The sequence below is a fragment of the Apteryx rowi genome, unplaced genomic scaffold (genome assembly GCF_003343035.1).
Source record: "Apteryx rowi isolate R43461 unplaced genomic scaffold, aptRow1 scaffold_31, whole genome shotgun sequence".
NCBI classification, from domain to species: Eukaryota; Metazoa; Chordata; class Aves; order Apterygiformes; family Apterygidae; genus Apteryx; species Apteryx rowi.
Genome location: NW_020449530.1, coordinates 3,914,359 through 3,935,597, shown reverse-complemented (window position 1 = coordinate 3,935,597; position 21,239 = coordinate 3,914,359). Strand labels below are relative to the sequence as shown.

Below are 21,239 nucleotides of genomic sequence, written 5' to 3'. Positions count from 1 at the left end.
CTCTCTCCAAACCATCCAGCCTGGAGAAACAGACACCTGGTATGAGGAGTTACAATCACTTCCTTTTCTCTGTGCCACAAGTATTTAAAATAGCCCTTTGCAATGCTGTTTGCTGTGATTAACATGTTCTGCAGCTGATCTAGTGGGGTAGTACACCCTTTTCCTTCCCACCCCAGCATGTGGTCTGGCAGGCCTATCAAGTGTATGTGTTATTCCCTGCTGGGCAAGGATTGATATTTTTTTCTCATGCTTTTTCCCAGAAAATTTAAATGGGATGGCAACAAACTTATCTCAAATTGCACAGTTTGCTGAAGTATCTAAAACTTAATTGGACCCAAACATCCCTGGCTGGCCTCTGCTTTAAGTCAAACTTTCCCTGTGCTCATCATCCACATTTCTGAGGCACAATCAGTGCCAAAAGCAATGTGAGAAAGCTCTGTCTCCTTGCAGTGCATTTCAGACTGAAGCCAAGACTGAGTGCTAGGCCAACTCAATTCAGAGATGAGATCTTTCATGATGACTTTAGTTGATTTGGTTGTTAAATGCCACTGGGCACTTTTTAGATGTGGGAGTGTCAAGTAATAAACTTTGAATAAAGTCAGGTGGCATTCTTATAGTCTGCACTTGTTACTTAATTTTGCAAGTCCCAGTTGTGTTTTATTAGGAATAATTAGGTTACTGGATGAAATCTAAATTAGATTTTATGATGTGTGTACAGCCATAAAAAAAAAGTACCTCACAGGAGACCTCAGCTTTGCATACATCAGCTCCTTATCAAGGCATGCAGTTTCTGTGTGTTTTCTTTTTACCTCTGCATAATTGCCTTCAGCTTGGAGCTCAGGCTGGRGTCAGGAAAGCTGTAACACCTGGGATGTGTCCCATCACTCTCCCATCCTCCAGGAGAGCCTGAAGCCTGAGGTTTGAGCGTGTGGGAGGCTGTCTCACTGCAAAATACTCTTGTTTCTTTTATGCAGGCCTGAAATGTGGACTTCATCCCGTTGATCTGAAGAGCCCAGAGGATTTTCTGCCACTTGGATCCTTCTCTCAAATTGTTGGTGGGAGAGACTCTGTGCCTGGAGGACAGCCTTGGCAGGTCTGTCTGTTTTATAATGCACTATTCCCAACCTCACAGGGAAGGGAAAGGAAGAGGGAGGAGAGGCAAGAGCAATCTCTCATTTTTCCTCAAGCCATTGAATGCTGCTTGCTTGGGGTGGGATCTGTTCCAGAAGTCCCTCCTGCCTGGTTCCCCTGGTCTGATCCCCTCCTTCCTCCAGTAACCCCTGAGGTAGGGAGGGCCTGAGCTGATTTAATGGTTAGGGTGAGATCTCTGGCTGGTGGAAGCTCATGTAGCTGCAGAGCTTTTGTGATGCTTGCCAGACGAGGATCTGCTGGGTTTTAAGGTGCAGAAACTGGAAACAAGGACTCCTCTCCAGTTCCTTGCCACAGAAGAATGTTACTTTCCCTAATGACTTGGATTCATGTAATGAAAAAAAATGAGTGATGACAATAGGGCTATGATTTAGAAGTAACTTAGCAAGACATGGTTCTAGTTAAAAAGAAACCACTGTAATAGCCATCTCCTTCACAAGAAAAGTATTCCTTGTTTGCATGTTGCCAGAGCTAAGTCTGAGATCTGTGGCAAACAGCATTTGCCACCTCCTTCTCCCCAGAGCCCTGCCCCTACATGTGTAGTAGCTTGGAAATGCATGCAGCACGAGAGGCTGGAGGGAGCAGGAGGTGGTGGGACAGGGAGAGGGAAGGGTGCTGGGGTCAGGGGCATGGATCCTCTGGATCCCTGTCTGGTGTTGAGCCATGGGGAGGTTCCCACAGCAGTGAGACCTCTGTCCAGTCACCTCCATTTCAGGGAACTCTGGGGTTTCAGTGCTGGTGGTGTTACAGTGGGACTGAAGATGGGTGTTGAGGGTCAGCCACAGCTGAGAAATGGCTTCCCTGGGCTCCACGCAGCTGGGAGTCCCACATGAATATTGAGAAGAAAAGGCAAGGCTATGAAGCTTTTCTGAGCTGGTCTGATTTTTGATGCTTTAACATTTTGGGAGGAAACAGAACTTGCCTCATCTTAAAGTGTACCTGACTCTCTTTGAAGGTGTCTCTCAAACTGGGTCGTTTCCAATTCTGTGGTGGCAGTTTAGTCTGAGAAGATGTGGTTATCACTGCAGCTCACTGTGTGGCCAACCTGGAGCAGTAAGTCAGTCTGTCCTCCTAACTCTCTCTCAACTTCTTGTAGCAAAAGTTCCCATTACAACAGGGGCAGCTCATGAGCATGGTGTGCTCCCTGAGGAAGAGGAATGGCACCCACATGATCTAGTGGGACTAGTGCTCAGCAACATGCAGCTCTGTGGTGCAGGTCACTCCAGAGCAAATCGTGCCCAGCACCCTCTCACTTGGGGAGAAACACCCAGAAAACCAAACCAAAGACCCATGAGAGGGCTCCCCTGCACAGGGAGTTTGTAAATCAGATTTAAATGCCCTGTTCAGTCCAAAGACTGGATTAGGAGTTGGATTTTGCTCACTGAATTCTGTCTCCTGAAGAATTAACATCCTGTCTGAATAAAGAATAGTCTAGAGTGAAAAATCTTTACAAAACAAAAGTAAAATCAGCCCTGGCAGCTGTCCTATTACTCATAGCAGTCACATTGGTTTCTGTACTTTAAATGCAAGACCAGCTTTACAAAGTGTGTTAAAGACCTCTTAACGGGCAGAGACAATGCCTTAACTGGCACCTTTGTCACCCTTTTATAATCCATTATAATGTAATTGCAGACCAGTCAGCTTCACATCTGTGTCTTACCGAACTTGGGCACTGTTTTTAAGGATGATGTTGAATAATGAAAAAGTTGCCATGGTGTAAAAAACTTTCATGTGCAAGCTAATGAGATACCTCCTTGTTTCTGTATTCACTGCAAAATTAGCCAGTGCTTTTACTCTCAACTGTTATGGCATTAATGCTGCTTGATGTTCCCATCTATTGCAACTTTTTGCATTGCCAGGCAATCCTGGTGTCAAACTGCTGGGAAGTACGCGAACAGTTCATTGTTCCAGTAAACAGTCTCCTGAGATTAAAATGGAGCTGTGTCATCAGTGGGTCTGAAGGGAAGAGACAATCATCTCTGGTCTGGATTTTGTCCAGTTTCTGTAATAGTTCAGGTAGACCTGTAAATCAGCCCTAATTGCCAAGATTTCTAGATAATGCGATGCAGTGGCAATCTTATGTGCTGTGTGAGCCCATAACAGGAGATGCAGACAACAGAAATAGAAAAGATGAGTAGTGCTTCTGTCTACTGTGGGGCACAAGGAGTCTCAAGTCCCAATTTTAGGTTATGGCAGATCTAAGGATCCAGTTCACATCTCCTGTTAAGCACAAAACTGTCCCACTCTGCAGCTTTCCAGTGTGCTTACTGTAGTCCAAAGAGGAGAATAAATTACTTTAGTAAAGATCTGATTTTTCTACCCATCTATTTGTTGGGTACTACTGCTTTGATAGCATAGTTATCTCCGTAATTGTGAAAAGAAACATCTGAATAGCATTTTGACTCTGCTTGAGCTGATTGCTCTAAGTTTAGCTGTGACATTATATTGCTTATAAAATATGCAACAAAAACATAATTGTCTAGCATTAATTTAAACTACATATATTTGCCTAAAACCATCATAAAGCTCTTAAATGTAGGTGTCTGCTCATCTCCTAAATGCTTTGATAACAAAATTAGAAAGGATTTAAGGGATCAAAATGACTTTGGCACTCAATTCCTGTTGTTTTTAAGGATCCTCATGTGACTTTTAGGATCCCAGATTGCAGGTAACAAGGGCTGAGCCACAGATTATCTCCTATCATGGGTGTCTGAAACATCACAGATCCTGTGGGAGGCCCAGGGCGAAAGGTAAAACTGTCCTTTCCCCCTCTACAGGGCTGGCTATAAAGAAATCTGCTAGGACCTTCCCTGGCCTCCTGGCAGCTCTGCCCTGCCTGGATCTGAATAGTGGCTTGATGGATAACAGATGAAACAAAACCTGTATATCCTTTTAGTTAATAAAATAATAAAAAACCTAATGTGAGGCAGGGGCCCAGTGAAATGTCCTGTTGCTGAGGGTCAGCTCCCCAGGRTGGGAGGGTGTCGTGAGGTTGAATTTTGGCATCTGGGCAGGGTTTTGAGGGAAACTGCCTGCCTTGTGGCTGCAGCCCCCTTCCCTCCATAATGAGGTCCCTTTCCACCAGGAAGCTCCTGGGGAGGCTGGTGGTGACGGAGGGGGAGCACCACCTCCGGCAGGCGGACTGGCAGGAGCAGACCATCCCTGTCTCGCACGTCGCCATCCACCCGGGGTTCAACAAGCCAGCGCTACATGGACTGCGATGTGGTGGTGCTGCGCCTGCAGCGCCTGGCGCAGTGCAGTGAGCCTCCAAGGGCTGGGTTGCTGCTGCAGGAAGATGCTTTATGTGGTGAAAGTGCTAATCTCATTTGCTGCTCTGGGAAAAACACTTCTCTTCCTTCCCCTGCTTTCTAGGCTAGAAACACGTCTCTGCAGCTATGCCTTTAATTCCCATCGGAGTAATCCGGTTAGGGTAATTCTAATCCAGTCTTAGTGACTTTGATTAATTGTTAGGGAAGTCTAGCCCTCAGGTCAGGCACTGTGCTTCGGATGTGCCTGTGCTCCTTTACAGCACCAGACTCCTGCCTGCTTCTGCTCCCCTTGCACAAGCTATACCAGCGCTGCGTTTCCTTGAGCCCTGTTGTGCCAATGCCAGATTTCTGTTAGCTGCCGGAAAGCTGTCGGCTTCCTCTTGGCCATGACCCTGTGCTGATTATTAGCAACGGATTGCCAGCATCCTGCCAACTGAGAAGAGGGCTGGATTAAAACCTGCTCTCTCCAAGTACTTTTACTGGCAAAAGCAAAATCTCTGGAGGTAATCTGAGGGTTTTTGGTATTAGGGAGGTGGCCTAAGTCTCTAACTTTCCAGGCTTTTGGAAGGTGCTGCTCTGGGTTATACAGAGTTAGGGTGAGCTGCAGCCAGCTGGCCACGACTGACTGTGGCTGTCAGATGGCAGATCAGCCAATGTAGAATAAACCTTTGTCACTGTCTTGAGTCACCATCTCAGGCAGTGCTAACCTCACGTCTGCTCCCATCAGCCCTATCACATTCTTGCCTTCTCCCTCTTTTGTCCCCTTCCCAACTATCCTTCTGCTTCCTGCTCTTATGCTAACATTTAAAGGTAGTTAACAAGCTTCCTGATCTCTATCTGAGTTTGCCATGGCTCAGTATAAACTCAATTAAATGCCACTAACTTCAGTTTGTATTGCTGTTTTATAAATACTTGTGTGACTGAGCAATTTGGGGGGAAGGAAGAATGGAACAGCACAACTTGAAGGATGCTGTTTGTGCCTGTTATGAGACTTGTTTCTGGAAGCATTGGGTTTGCACGCTCACCTGCACACCCTTTCCTCTGCAGGGGGATGAGGTTCACCCCATCTGCCTTCCCCACAGAGATGAGGACTTTGAGGCTGGGACCCTCTGTGTGGCTAGTGGCTGGGGCAAAGTGTCAGAGGGTGAGTAAAATGGCATGGTCTTTTGGTGGCAGTTGCTGGAATACAGGTAATGAATCAGAAAGACATTTTATTTCAGAAATAGAAACACAAGGAAAGGTGACTCTTGCCAGATGGAAAATTAAAGGTCTCCTCTGCTTGTCAGAGGACTGGCCCCTGGCAGGGATGTGCAGATCAGTGGGTTTTTGCCCCTGTAGGATCTTGAGTCCCTTAGCGATGGTTGCGCTTTGCAGTGATGCTGTCCATGCATATGTGTGCCTGGGTGTCAAACCCTYGCACAAGCAGAACTGTCCTTACAAGGTGCTACAAAAGGGACAATTGTTCCCTTGTACTTGAAATATATGCAGCTTTCTATACTGTCTTTTCCAGATATGAGCAAGCTGTTTCCTCAAAGGAATTGCACTTGTTTGAATTTTGGCAGATTTCAAAGAAGCTGGAAATCTGTGAGCATTGCTTTCTGCCAGTTCCCTCTTCCTTCCCCCTCTCCCCAACAAGGACATGTCCTGCTCTCACCCTGTTCAGAGGCACTTCTCTGCCCTAGCTGAGGGCAAACCAATGCATTTACTTGCCTAGCTCAGGGATCGCTGAAGAGAGGTGCAGAACTGCCTCAAAACGTCACCTTCAGGCAGGCAATGGGCACCGAGCACCCCAGCTACTGATGGCACTGGCTGTGGCTCCCAAAAGTGGAGGGTGCTGGCTACTGTTCAGCCTGGGGGGGTGAGCTGTCTTGCAGAGCACAGCTGCCACAGTGGGTGCTGGACATGGTCCTGTTGCTCCTGCAGGTGCTGAGGAGCCGGCTCCTGTGCTGCAGGAGGTGGAGCTGCCCCTCATCAACAGCGAGACCTGCAGTGCCCTGCTGAGGGAGATGAACCTGCCGCCACCACAGCAGAGCTCCATGCTGTGTGCTGGCTTTCCTGATGGCGGGAAGGACACCTGCAAGCTAATGGCCTGTCCCCTGCTGCTTGCCTGGCCTGAGAGCTCCTGCTGGGCAGCAGGCCTGTGCTTTCCACCAGCAAATCTTTCTCTTGGGAAAAAGGAAAGGCTGCGTTGACAGTGCTGTCAGCTCTCTGCTGAGCAAGGGCTTTACAAGGAGCTTCAGGATAACAAACGCAGGAGGAGTCTTTTGCTGGTGGGAATACTGATGTGGGCAGAAACCAAAGTGAAACTGCTCCCCTGCCCAGACCTGCCCTGAGCATTGCTAACAGGAGGAGCCTTGTCCCAGTATGCAGATGCCACCACCTCTGCTTGGACTGGGAGGGACCTTCAGTGGTGGCACTCCATGCAACAGCCAAGAGAGCTGGCATGGGCAGTCCTACCAGGAGGATGGAAAGAAGGAAATTCCCACCTTCTCCTTGGTGCTGCCCCTACATGCACTAAAGTTTTCCTACATGGCAAATTGATATGTCCTCTGTCCCAGCCCTTTCTCCAGTGGGACTGTTGGATTGGAGTTTGCTCAACACTAGTCCTCCCTGTGCTGTTCCTAATAGCAGGAGTSGGTCTTGTCTTGCCCTGACCCTGGAAAGTAGTCTGCTGTGCTGCCACTGGTCTGCTTCAGTTGTACTTGCATGAATGCTTTCTTTAGTACTAAGAGGTAGTTTGAGAAGCTCCCTGCCCTCTACCATAGCTTGCACAAACACTTGCAAGGTTGTGCTGTAGCTGGTGTTAGTGCAACAGCTCTTGCTGGGGGAGGGGATAGGGTGCTAAACTACAAGTCAGATCAGGGGATTGAAGCAACAGAGCTTAGACTTGGCCTGGTTAGGTAATTTGATGCAGCTGAATGAACAGCAAACATGCCAGGCCCAGGTGACTGGGGAGACGCAAGCAATATTATGTTGGTCTCCATGGTAGAGCTGGCCTGTCATGTAACCCTGGCAAGACCTGTGCTGCTGGTATGTGAATAACAGGCATTTTTCTTCCCCAGTGGGATGAACAGGGTGACTCTGGAGGCCCCCTTGCCTGCATGAGACCCAGCGGTGCCTGGACCCTGACTGGTGTGGTGTCCTGGGGGGTCAGCTGTGTGAGGGGCTGGGATACCCCGAGGAGGCATACTGTGGCCTGGGGCTCCCTGGGCATCTTCTCCCGGGTGGCTGCATTCGTGGACTTCATTGCTCAGCACATGACACCTGGTAGGTGTGAGTACCCTGAGGCTTTTCTCTCCTATATGTTCACCTTAGATTCAAAACTGTCCTGCCGTTTTTGCCTTCCCCCTCTACCCACGGTGGTCCTGTTTCGTTTCCACTCACTTCATAAGTAGCAAAGTATTTTCTGAATTTGGGATGGTAGAAACAAAGGTTTGAACATTTACTCCCCCTTTCAGAAACACGGTTATAATATCAGCATTGACCTTCACATCCCCTGAGGGCAAAAGCAGAAGGCTACTCACGCTGCCCTCTTTCTGGATGAATGCAGTCCTTCTAGCTCGGAGAAGTGTCCCTCGAGCACTGAATACCCATCCYGTTCTCATAAAGGCTCTTTGAACGTTTGCCAGCTAGAGAGCTGAGCGGCTGTTGTGTTCCTGAAATGGCACACAGGATTGATTAGGGGTTATCTCCTAAACAAACACAACTTTGAATGCATATGGGAAGAAGTGCACTAGATTAAGTGCATCAGTTATAGTGGCTTGTCATAAGTGCCTTTTACAGCTAGGCATGGGTCTAGTCACTCCCTGCGGGCCACTTGTATTTTTCTCTACAGATGATTGTAGTACTAATAAGTTGTTAGAAAGATGTCATTATTTCCATCATAGCCCTCAAAGCTGGGGTGCTGGTTATAAATAATACCTGACTTATTGCAGCTTTGCTAGGGTTCCTTAATGATTATGCTTTCTAAAGGGGACTGTGTGCAGCTAGGGATGTGCCTCTTAATTGGGAATGGTAACTGCAAGGAGTAGAAACCATGTGGCTACAAACAAAGTGGCTGCGTTAGCCTTTGCAAAGCAGAGCTATCAGGATTCACACAAATCAAATGCCCATAGATGAAGGGAATACTAACATTAAAATGGTGTTTAATTAAAAATAAACTTGGAGGCAGCTATTTCAGTTCTTAGTAGGCTAAATGAATGCAGGTCTACTGTATTGGCAGGACAACTTCAGAGATTTGGGAGGATTTTTAAATAGGGCTTTGGGAAGAAATTGTGTGTTAGTATCTGAGACTTCTCTCAGTTGCATGTCAAGTGTTTAGTGTTTGAAACAACTGTAGTGCCATAGCCTGTGCCTTGACCGATAGGGCCTGTATTGAAATATCCCTTACAATGCTTTTCTCTCACTAGCTGCTGTGCCAAGCCCTCTTTCTGCGCCAGCTCAGTGCAGTTCCCAAGGCATACTGGTTTTTGGACAAAGTGGTCGTGTTCAATATCCCCAGTCTTTGGAGGATAATTACCCTGACAACAGGTATCTGCTCTGGTAGCCAAACACTGGATTTTCTGCAGAACACCTATTGAAGCATTTTCCAGTGCTCAGAAACACTCCTGACTGCTCTTGGTCTCTTGCCCAATGCTGGCCAGGGAACAGCTTTCAGCAGTGTCTGGATTACAGTGGATGTGTGTTCTCTGCTACACAAATCCCCTGTTATGTTTGCTGGGCAGGACATCCCTGAGGACAGGAAGACAAAGTCTGTTTGTAATACAGATTCTGCATGAGCCACACTCATAAAATCGTGGATGGAGATCTGTTATATCCTTTATCCTTTGTAGTCTGATCATATCTATGTCAGCTCATGCTAAGAAGCTTTTAGCTCTTGCAAAGTACACAGGAAWGAGGTGACCTGGGCTGGCAGCGTGTCCTTTGTACAACACAGAGCTGCTATAAGGAAGTGTCAGTCCTCAACTAGTACTGAGCAGACTCACATCAATCCTTTGCTATTGGTGACCCTCTTCCCAGACAGCTTATGTAAAGAGGGAAGACTATAAACTTTGTGAAGAAACAGGTGAAGCTGGTGACATCAGTCATTAGCTTGTGGCCTGTGCTAGCAGGAAAGCGGTCACTGGACATTCCCAACCAAAGGTGGGACCAACAAGGGCGAAGCTCAGCCATGCAGATATATGCCTTTACTATCGCTTGCTTCTAGCCTGTGCATCTGGAATATAACAGTGCCAGAAGAGAAGATCATCTTGATACATTTCACCAAACTAGACATAGAGAGTCAAGTCGGATGTGACTGTGATTGTGTCCCTCTATTCGAACAGAAGAGAGCTAATCAGTAAGTCTCTGTGCCTTGGAATGRGGGTTACTGGGTGTAATCTCTTGTCATTGCTTGCCATGAATAATAGCAAATTTAGCCAGCTTTTGAGAAGCCTTTTGTATTTTGCACTGCAATCCTAACTGAGTGAGAAGAGACACCCGAATGGAGCAAGCCAGGTGGGACTGAGGCACATGTTCATRTTTGTACTGGCATCCAAGGTAAGGTCGTGGGCTAAAAAGTGTCTCAATRTCTTACAGCTGTACACAAATCCTTTGTGCCCAAGCTGCTTTGTCTCCCTTATACCTATGAATCCTGGATAGCAGAATAAATTGAGTGCTTAGCCTTGCTTAGCTGGTGCATGCCCAAGTGAGTTTCTGATGTGGGAGTGTGTTAGCATAGCCAGCAAGTGTTGTGTGTGTTGGAGACACAGCATGTAAGTCTGGCTGTTTGTCTCAAATTTGATTATATGGCCGAATAAATATGCAGATTACTCAATAACTGTAGAGAGGAGACTAAGAAAAGTGGTCTGTTCTCCCTCTATGAGATGCTCTTGATTCTGAACTCAGACTAAATGTTTCATGCAAATATTGTCTGCTTCTCCACTCTACCTTAGTATTAATGGCTGCATGCTAATAATAGCCTAATGGTAATCCTTAGACCATGCAATTCATCCTCCAGGAATGTTCGTATGGTTGTTTTGGATAAAGTCCAATTTCTTCAGTTTTTCCTCTACAGCCTCTAAATATTTTCAGGTAACTAAAGCAGAGTAGTGTCTCTATTCAGTGTGAGAAGAGACCTTCCCGATGGGATCTAATGTAATGAATTGTTAAGATTTGCCTGAATAAATATGTGCTCTGTCTGCCCTTAACACCAGCTCCATGTCTTCCCTCAGGTAAGGTCTGCGGCGATGTGCTACCAGCCCCTCTGCTGAYAGAGTCGGACAGAGCCACCGTCAGGTTTGTTTCTGACGGAGGCAACACTGGCCRTGGTTTTGAGCTTGCCTTCACAGCCATCCATAAGGAATCTGAAGCAGGTGACCTTGTGTATACTGTAGAAACTTCTTTCACCTTCTTTCTGACCTCCTTAAAACAATAACTATCCTTAATGTGCCTGGGTGCCTTAAAAATCAAGTTGTTGAGGTGGGTTTATTAAAAATACTGTATAATTCCATCTATTAAATCTGTCTCCTTTCTTGTCTGTAGGTTCAGGCTGTGGGAGTGTGGCAATGTTAGTGGAAGAGGGGAAGATTGATACTGCTAATTATCCTGGCTTGTATCCCAGGAACACAAAGTGCCACTGGCTCATTGAGGCTCCAGTAGCGTATATTGTAAAGGTAATAAAAGGAGAAGCTGTGCTTAAACATCTGCACTAAGAGCTATTCAGGGAAGCAGTTCAATAAAATCCTGCCAGAAACATCTGTGACATGCAAGCCTGTAAACTGTAAGGTTTCCAGGTCACTGACTCTTTGCAGGGCATATTTTGCCAATTAGGCATTGCCTCTGAGCTGGTGTATGGAGCTGCTGTAACTGCTCCATAATAACTGTGGTAAGCGCTTGAAGTCTGTAGGCACCAATCTGATCTATAGATAGCTTTATCTTGAAGTCCAGCACAAAGTTTTGAGGGAAAGGGAAAGGTAGGGATCATGCTGGAAGCAACATAGTCATCCTTTTCCTCAAGGCAGCATCAGAGCAACTAAGATACTCTTTAGCTCCATATCAAGGCATTTGCTTCTCACTGTACGTGAGCTGTGTGTTAATAGTTCCCATAGTACCAGCATCCTTTATTATTTGTACTGCCTGTCACTGAGTGCAGCGAGCATCCTACTGAACTAGTCCCACCTTGTGATAGAAGTCACGTGGCCATCTTGCATTGCTGAAAGCAACATCCTTCATCTACTGCCTTGGCAAAGAGGTGGAAAAATTATTAAACTTAGGACTGTTCAGTGGCATGTAGACCTGTTACTTGGTTGCCATTGCTGTGTTTATGTGAGAACTTGCTGTTTGGCAAAAAATAGGAAGGTGGAACCCTCCTCTCTCCCTCCCCTCCCCAAATTCTTGAAGGCAAAGCTCTTGAAAGGGCACTCCATATAGGACACAGACCCTTCAGAAATACACTGAGTGGTGAAGTAAAGATGTAGTAAAAGTGTGATGCAGCAAAGATGACCTGGGAAATCCCTTAAGGCAAAGCTTAGGCCTGCTTCATCCTCTGCACCCCTGTTCTGTAGCCCTGCATGGAGGGAGCAGTTGAGACAGTCTGGCCAAGGTCTCCAACAGACAGTGTTTGGATGCAAAATGTGGCCCCTCAGCAAGGGAAGCCATGCTGAAATTCTCCCTAAATGTAACTTTTCTCCAGCCCATCATTAAGAAGGTTAAATACTTCAGTTATTACTCCAACCTTGATGATTCTCTTTGGCTTGCCCTCTTTGCAGCTGGAGTTTGAAGACTTTGCTGTTGAACTGAGCCCAGGCTGTATTTATGATGCGGTTACTGTTTACAGTGATGCAGAAGAGGAAAACCAGTTGGGTGAGCACTGATTGCTTCARTCTTAAATTAGAATTCGCTGTAAAAACAGGCCTATTTTTATCATTAAAATGCTCCCTCCAGTAATGTGGTTGACATATCACTGGAAGGGTAAGGTAAGTGCCTCTGCAGTAACCTTGATGTTTCTGCCTTGCATATGGCACTATGGCTAAGCTCCATCAGTACAGGCGTTCCCGTGTCCTGATGGAGACAACGCTTTGCCAAGGAGAGCTGGCTGACATTGCAGGACTGATACAAGACCATAGCTGACATTCTGCTGTGGATCCAGCAAAGCACACAAGTGTGTCTTGCTGTACCTTGCTCTCTAAGGAGACAGCAAGAGCAACTCTGCTCTAAGTGCACTTCTGAAAATAAACTTTAAGGCAGAGTGAAAGAACCACTGCTGATTGGTATCTAATTTCACTGAAATGGAGATGAATTCTTCATGAATTGAGCTAACGCTTCTGGAATTTCACTAATGAAAAATTGCCTGAGGCATCACACTGCCACGCTTTCAAAAGGAAACATTTTTCAGTTCTTCACTTTAAACTACTTCAGTTTTATCGATATTAAAATTTAAAATTAATATAAGTGAAAATGTTCTTAACCCTCCTTTCTTGAGGAGAACTGTGTTTCCAGATCTTCTTCATGCTTGGACCAAACTGAAGCATGTTGCAACACTTCAGTTGCTTAAACAGCTTCCAGGCATTACACTCTCTAGCCGAGCTCGATATCTGTTCTTAAGGTGAAAAGCAATCTGGTGCTCAGAAAAGACACTTGAGTCAAACTTTGGCTGCCTCTTCACAGGCTGACATATGACTCAAAAGACAGATGAGGATGGTGAGGGACTGGTGCTCTTTTTCTRCAGAAAATAAGCTGAATACCAGGCTTGCATTGTCCTGGGTTTGCCACTGACAGGTGATCTTCCCCTCTTTTGTGGTGATAATTTAGTTTCACATGTTTACTAAGTGCTGAGTAAGTATTAACATTAGAGCTCCCCTGAAAAAGAAATCTGGTTTCCATTGAAAATGAGAGCATATTTAAATRGAGAAAGAAGGTTGACAAAGGAATCTGGAATCTTTCAAGGGAAAACTTTCAGCATCCTGAAGTATTTCACTCAATGCTTTCCAGCACAACTTTGCCTTAGGAAATTGTGATCCTTAAAGGAAAATTCCTCTGGAATATGCTGCAAGCTTCCTGCCCAGCTCTAATTACGGGGCTCCCATATGACCTGCAAACTGAGTGCTCTCCAGAGGAAGGAGCAGTGCTACAAGTCCTTCTCTATACATGTAGCTCATTCAGGAGAGACTTTGCTTGTACCCCATAATGATGGGAAATACAGTTCTCCAAAGTTTTTGTGCAGTGGAGGGCACTCACACTGTCTGAGGTTACTTTTAACTCCACCATGAGAAAAGAAGGATTATTTTTGTATACCTGTAAAATAGTTATAGTACACTAATCCTGGCTGCTCCTGTTGTGTACTGGGGTTCCTTATGGAGGTAGCTAATGAACGCTGTCAAATGTGTCTTCTGGAAAAGTTCTTGCTTTTAGAAAGTCACGAAGTCCAGATTGTCATGGGTTTTTCTGTTCTTCTTCTTCTTTTTTTTTTTTTTTGGGAAACCTTGATTAGCTAAAGCCAGAAGTGCTTAAGTGATGATATTTCTCATCTTAAGTAGAGCCTATTCTTTCCTACAGCTAATCTCTGTGGATTCTCAATTCCTAAACCAGTACTGAGCCCTGAGAATACAATGCTGGTGCATTTTGAAAGTGATGGGGAGAACAGCTTCAGAGGATTCAGAGCCAGGCTCACTTTTCATTCAGGTTAGTAGAGATGCTTGCTGTGTGCAACAATGTCTACATCATCTGCATCTATTTTTAGACTCCTGAGCGCTGCTTTTTTTTAGGGTAATTTTAAAACAGAATAGCTGCTTGTGGCTGAATGCCCTTCTCTGAATAAGGGAGATGAATCAAGTTTTTTCTCTCTGAGAAATGACTAACTTCTGTTACATGAAATGAGTAGCCTTGTTAATTCTGTCAGTCTGATACCCCCAACCCCTCCTTGAAAATCTCATTATACAGGAGAGCTTTGAACCTGGGGGTGAGCCTGCTATTATTGCTTCCTCATTTCATGAATGTGTGCCAGCTGCTGCTTGGTGGGGACTGGTGGTGAATAACACTTCCCTTCCAGAGTGGGGATTTTTTTTGGGGGGGGAGGGAGGGAGGGAGACAAGCCAGAGCTGCTGATCCAAGTCAGGTAGAGCTGACTCTTACTTCCTCTCTTCTAGAGGAAGCAGGAAGAGAAGACTTGGGATCAACTATTGTACCAATATTGCCTCTGAAAGATGTCCCTTTGGGTAAAGAAATTAAATTCTGCTCAGTTGATCTGCTTTTAGAAGCTTTCCCTAATGTATAACAGGATTTTGCAGTGAAGCAGATTTCTGACCTCAAGCCCTCTTTTGTGCACATCATGTACAGAAGAAAAGCAATGGGGAAATGCCCTGACTCCTTCTCTGGACATGCAGGTCCTCTCTGTTCTAGTTGCATGCACTTCCTATCTGCAATAGGAAACACAGGGTGAGAGGATGGGAGATACCTGCTTTCAGTCCTGGGCCTTGCTTGTTCCCTGAAGTGTTAAACAAAAACTTGAGTCCTGAGGAAATTATCTGTACTATTTCCTTCTCCCACCCCGTCCAGACAGAGCAGACAAACTTGGTGTCTCCCCCACCTTTGATCTAACAGTATCCACCAGGTAAGATTATCCAACAAAATAAGAAACTTACATTTAAGTTGCTGATTAGCTCTCTGTCTTGCAGATGCCTGTGGACTTTCCATGGTTGCTCCCCAGTGGCTGTTCAAAAGTCTTACCAGGGCTGAAGAGGCCTGCCCCCACTGCTGGCCTTGGCATGGGGCCTTGAAACTCCTTGGAGACTACCAGTGTGACGGGGTTGTTGTCAGCCCCGTGTGCCTGCTGACAGCTGCCCGCTGTGTGCAGCTGTGAGTGTYGCATGGCCAGGGTGTTGTGGGTGGCCAATGCTCCTCTGGGCTGGAGTCTTACTTGTGTGACTACCCATAAATTACATCCACATCTTTGCTTCTTCTACTGTGTTTTCATTCTGCCCTTCCTCTTTGACTGATTTTAGAGATGGCAGTTTTAGTCTTGTCTGTACTTGATATGTTAAAGTTAATGGCACTATCTGGCTTTGCTACAGCTCTGATTGCAGAGCTGATGTAAAGCACTTGCTGTGGCAACAAGCTTTTACTCAGCATTCCTGGGAATAAGTGACTAATTAGAGAAGAGCCAGAAAGTGTGTGTGACTGCTGAATAAGGGAGCTGTAAGGCTGACTATAAGTAGCTCCAGTATATTTGCTTTTGTTATACAGATCCAATAAACCCTTGCACTGGACTGTGACAGTAGGAGACCATGACAGAGCCCTGAGAGAGTCAACAGAACAGGTAAAAAGTAAGCAATACCATTTTAAAAACATTGACTGCACTGCATTTGCCCTTACAGGTCTGTTTGGAGGAATCTGGTATGCGTAGATAATATGGTGCTGACAGCAAGACAAAGTAACCAGTATATAGCGCATGTTAAGRGATGAGAAAGGAAATCCAGTAACTCTGGTCTTACAGCTAACTTGCAGCCTGTAGAAGAGTGTTTTATATCTGTCTCTTCTCACCATCATTAAAAAATCTAACAGATGACTGAGTGTTCTCATGGTCTTGCTCTCTTGGTGCTGAGCAATATATCTGTCCATAAAAAAGCTTGCTGACTATGACCTCTTAGTAGGGAGGGGGAGGAAGAAATGCACATGGAAAAGAAGCAAAAAGGATTCACACTAGACTTCTGCAAAACCTTCTTGGCTTGTGTTTGCACAATGATAGTCTTCTCTCTAGGCTCAGGAGATCTAAATAAGCTGTCCCAGCAATCTTTGCAACAAAAACTGACAAGTGAGGGATTCATCTTCTAAGTCCTCACACCTTTTTGCTTATTTTCATGAAATATTGAGTCTTCTCTGGCCCGACAATTGTTCGTGGGATTTTTGCCCCTCTTCCTTTACAAGTAGGCTTTCAGAAAGCACTTTGGAGAGCAGTTGTTCCTTCTCTGCACTAACCCCTCTGGTCTTGTTACAGATGAGACAGGTGAAAACCACCATGGTGCATCCCAATTTTGACATAGTGAGCTATGACTCTGACATTGCCCTGGTTCAACTAGATGTCCCTCTGGAGTACAATGCTGCTGTGAGGCCAGCGTGTTTGCCCAACAGCACAGAGCCCTTATCTTCCTCTTCCCTCTGTGCTGTGTCTGGATGGGGGATCATCGAAGAAGGTGGGTCTTCTGATTTTGCCTATCTGCCCATTATGAGCAGAACATACTTTTCCATCTTGAATTTTATTCATCTGTTCAGACTTACTCTAGCGATTGCTCGTTTCTAAGGTGCAGTGGGTTTGTGTCTTAATTCAAGCCTTGTTGTGAGTGAAGGGGAGATCTTTTCATGTTAATAAACTGTTTAGGGATGTAAGCAATTCATATAGTGAGTACAAGTCACTTTGTGTGGAAAACCTTGGAATAGATAGAGCATTGGCTTCTATTTGCAGAACCCGAATTTGAGTTTAATTACTTTGCCACAGAAAGTAATGAGAATCAGTTTCTGCCCTGGATTGACACTCCTTTTGTCAGATGATTGCCTGCAGCTAAGGTCTGTACTAGTACCAGTTCTGAGGAAGGGGAAATGCCTCCTGCAACTAAAGAGCTGACATGTGAGTAAGCTATAAGCAGAAGGTTTGGACAATCTGGAGTGAAGCTGAATTCCTTTACTGAGTTGCCCTGTTGGATCCAATTTACTTTAGATATGGGCAGTGGGAAACTTGTCTCTTCTAGGTGAAACCTTTCAGATATTTGTAGTGGTGAGCTTTCTAGCCCTGCAAGTCATTTATGGTGTAAATATTGTGTATGTGTGTTGCCAATTTATTTCCCAAGCAGATGGGAGCTGAGCTAGGCRATTGCAGCAGACACAAATTCCTGTGCTTGAGAATGAAATCTGCGAGAGAAACTACTACTTAAATCACCCTGGAGGGATCACAGCCAGGATGCTCTGTTCAGGCTTTGTTTCTGCTGGAGGGCAGGACTCTTGCCAGGTGAGGAGAAACAAGAGCTGAGTGCTCTTGAAGGTGTCTGCTTCTGTCTGCATGCAGATGTTGGTAGATCATCTGGAGGAAGGGATGGGAGAAGATGGGAGAGGATGAAGGGTGTGTGGGGGGAACATTATACATCAAATGGCAATTAAAAGCTACAACAGTTGTCCATCCATGGAATAGACAGTACTTAAAAGAGCAGTAGGTGCAGTCGATGTATACTGGAGTTGCATGCAAGGCATAGTGCTGCTTGAAACTATGACCACAGATCTTAGTAATGTTTCTCTAGACAGTGATCTCTGAGAACTATGAAGGAGAGGATGTTCTGCCCTTACACTTCCTGAAACCTCTCACTTAGCTCAGTGAAATACATTCTAATTGTAGCTTGCTTGCAACCCCTTCTAAGACCCTTTCTCAATAAGAGAAATAAATTATTATGATTTCTATTGGTTTTATAGAACTTCCTGTATTTAGAGCACTATCCAGGAACTAACTAATCTCYCTGAGATCATAATGCAAGTAGGTAAGAACAGCTGAGGAAATAAAAGGCAAAGTAATTTTGACCAAAGCATTGTCAAGCTTACAAAGCAGATTCTGCTTAATACTGCAATCTTATGGCAGACTAATAAATTACATGTGCCATAAAATGATTGATCCTAGTGCTCCTAAGTCTTCAGCCTGTGCTCAGTCTTTATTCCACACTGTCCTTCTGATGACCAAACCTTTAAATTGGTGTCCTCATTTCAGCTTGTGCAGGAACTATATACCCTGTTCTTGTACGGAGGCTTTTCCTTGTCAAATCTGATCTGTCACTACTCTTTCAGCTTGCAGCATTGTGGAGGCCAAACAAAATAACTGAGTCCATTGGTCTCTGGTTCTTAGGGTAGTTCTGGTGGCCCTTTGGTTTGCAACAAGGAAAATGGACCATTTATTCTTTACAGCCTTGCCAGCTGGGGAGTTGGCTGTGCCAGACCAAAGAAACCAGGAGTCTATTCAAGAGTGCGGACTTTTCTGGACTGGATCAGGCTAACAATAAAAGGTGAGTTCTTTGTCTAAACAAGCTATAGAAAACATTCCAAGTACATCAAGGTTTTTTCTGGTAGATTTTCTGAGGAAACTTGGGAGGAAGAAAAAAAAAAAAATCCAGGTGTCACTAATTTCCTGCAGGAAATCATCCTCTTCCTCCTCTTCCTCATCCCTTTCTCCTAACCAAAACTTGGTGGAAATTGGAATGGGATTTTTTTAGTAGTATAACACATGTATTTAACACTTCTGCCTCTTAAATTGAATATAATCTTTGGACAGACTTTTTTCTCAGTAAAAAGAAGCTACTGCTGAAAATTCCAGCCTGACTCAGGCTTTGATATACAGAACAGTTTGGGACAACACCATAAACTGAACTAGTGTGTGTGTGTGTATCTAGATATAAATAACACCACACTCTGCAGGATAAATTTTGCTAGAGAAGGAGTAATTTATAATACATAGGAGTGAATAAGGACTGATCTTGCCTACAGTAGTGATAGGCCCCTTACAAAAGGAAGAGGCCCATGTCCTTAAATTGGTGGCTCTTATGTACAGAAGTGAGGGGAGCAAAATTGAGGTGACTTACGTGACCCCCAGCAGCATCATATCCTCCCTGCGCCAGCCTGCTCTTTCTCTTTCCCAGCAGTTTCATTCCTGCTGAAGTCCCCCTGGCCAAGGGTAACTTAGCTCTGTAGTTTCATTGGCAAATGGAGAAATCTACCACTTCAATTTCTTTAATCTGATGGGATATTTTTTGAAAGATCCCAAAGAGCCACCAAATTGCTTCAAGTCTTTTTTTTTTTTTCCATGTTAAATAAACTGATCTGTCATTCAGGAGAAATGTTTCACTTTGGACTTTGGCTCAAAGTAGTTGCACTGGGGAAAAAGCTGATGCCAAACATTTGTCTTCCAAAGTCTTATCCCTCCCTCTTGCCTGCATGTGCACACATACAGCCAAGAATGTAATTCTCTCTTTAGTGAATAGCTTTGATTGTCCCACAGCGTTTCTTGGGAAAGAGGAAAGAGCTAATCCTGGACAGAGTTTTCATATTCCTACCCATTCAGTATTTTATTATATTTCTGCTAATGAAAAATGGAGGATTTCTGGTAACAAGAATACATTTTTTGCTGTATCCTGAATAAAGYGTGTTGCAGTTATGAACAGGAAATTAAAGTGTATACTAAAGAAAAGAATAGTGTGGATAATGCTTCATTCATTCAAGTCAGATGAGAATTCATTCTTCTGCTTTGATGCTGACATCTCTCACTTTTTCCTTGCAGAGTCATTCTTAGTCCCACATTGATCTAAAAGAGAAATGTTAGTACAGGTGTGAACTAAGTATGAGAACTTTCTGCTAAACTAACTAAAACCCATTTTAAAAAAGTAATCACTTGTATAGTAGCCAGATCATCTCTACAAGTAAGCTGAGAGCTGGCTGGAGATCTCTTCCATTCACTTGGATCCAGTACAACTGGCTGCTGACCATTGTCTATCAGCTGTAACTGCTTTTGTAGATTTACTGAAGGTCGGGCAGTTTATGCAGGGGAATTGTACAGCTCTGTAGCTGTAAAKCCTTGCTAGTGGTGGAGGCTTTAGTGATGCATATGTATCCTTACATGCAGCTTCATACAAAAGGTTTAAAGCTCCAAGAGCTCTTTGAACCAGCTACTGACCATTGGCTTCTGTATCTGACTTTCATGCAAGTAAAATAGCTTTCCCATTGCAGGAAGTGTTTGACCATAATGTTGCTTAGTAAGCTCTGCATTAAAGTGGCTGTAAGCGTGTTGTGCCTCTTCAGATGGTGAACAGAGCACGCCRCAGGGAACTGACGGTGGACCCAGGACCTCAGCATGGGAACAGCCAATGAGCTTGCCCACAAAGCGTACAAACTTTGTGGAAGTGGCCCRCAAACAAGGTAACAGCTCCTTGCCTCTGTAAAACCGCATGTAGCTGTCATGTGCAAGGGGCTGCAGCACTTCCTTTGTAGAGGATGGAGGAGCTGACTCAGTTTGAGCAGCTCTGGACAGTGCATGATAACAAGTGCGAGACCCCAAACATCTCAGTGCAAATGGAGCGTGTGATTTAAAACTCTGATTTTTGTCCTCAAAGTGTTGGTGCATTCACTGGGAGAGGGAAGGGAGGAAGACTGAGTGTAGCCTGGAGAAGAGACCCTGTTGTGTCTAGAAGCAACAGGCTCACCCTGAATAACAGGGATCCATTAACATTGTTGCTACAGGTTCCCTGTGCCCTTGGGTATGTTGCCTTAGTCTCCTGTACTTCTATCTTACCATCTATGAAATGGGGTGATAGTTTTTCTTTAATCTTCTGTCTTTTAGACCCTGAATTCCTCAGAGCAGGGACTATTGCTTAAGATCTATTTACACCTGCACTTAGCATGACCAGAGCCCTGATCATGGGTGAGACATGCTCTCATGCTTTAATAGCACCAGCAGGCACACAAACAATTCTTCCTGTTGTGCTTCCTCCTGCTTATTAAGCATTTAAATGTTTCTCCACAACTATTACTGTGATCCTGTTGGAGTGATGAAAAGGCTGAAGTACCCTCAAGGAATCAGATGACACTAGCTCTGGTGACAAATCAGTGAATGCTATTGTTCATGGCTTTAAAAAGCAATCTGTTCAGGAGGGAATGTGTTACCAGCTCTGCTTGCTGACTTGTGCAGTAACGAGGGTGTTGGCACGCAGTGTGTGCTCTCCTGTTCTTCTAATTGGCATCCTTGTTGGTGCTCTGGGACATTAGGCCACTGAAATAAAAATAGGCCCCCTGAAGCAATAATGTGATAGGAGGTGGRGATGCTTT

General features: G+C 44.9%; 1 protein-coding gene across 1 annotated transcript; it reads left to right on the top strand.

Annotated features, from left to right (window-relative positions):
- Positions 1-1,778: 1,778 nt before the first annotated feature.
- OVCH1 (ovochymase 1) lies at positions 1,779-20,789 on the top strand. Its single transcript, XM_026070336.1, is given in 19 exon segments — positions 1,779-1,832; positions 2,105-2,202; positions 4,235-4,408; positions 4,522-4,573; positions 5,466-5,562; positions 6,342-6,496; positions 7,490-7,685; positions 8,828-8,948; positions 9,625-9,716; positions 10,631-10,771; positions 10,941-11,071; positions 12,167-12,260; positions 15,071-15,251; positions 15,639-15,711; positions 16,390-16,585; positions 17,240-17,394; positions 18,274-18,430; positions 20,217-20,333; positions 20,755-20,789. Coding segments are annotated over 19 exon segments (2,319 nt in total).
- Positions 20,790-21,239: the final 450 nt, after the last annotated feature.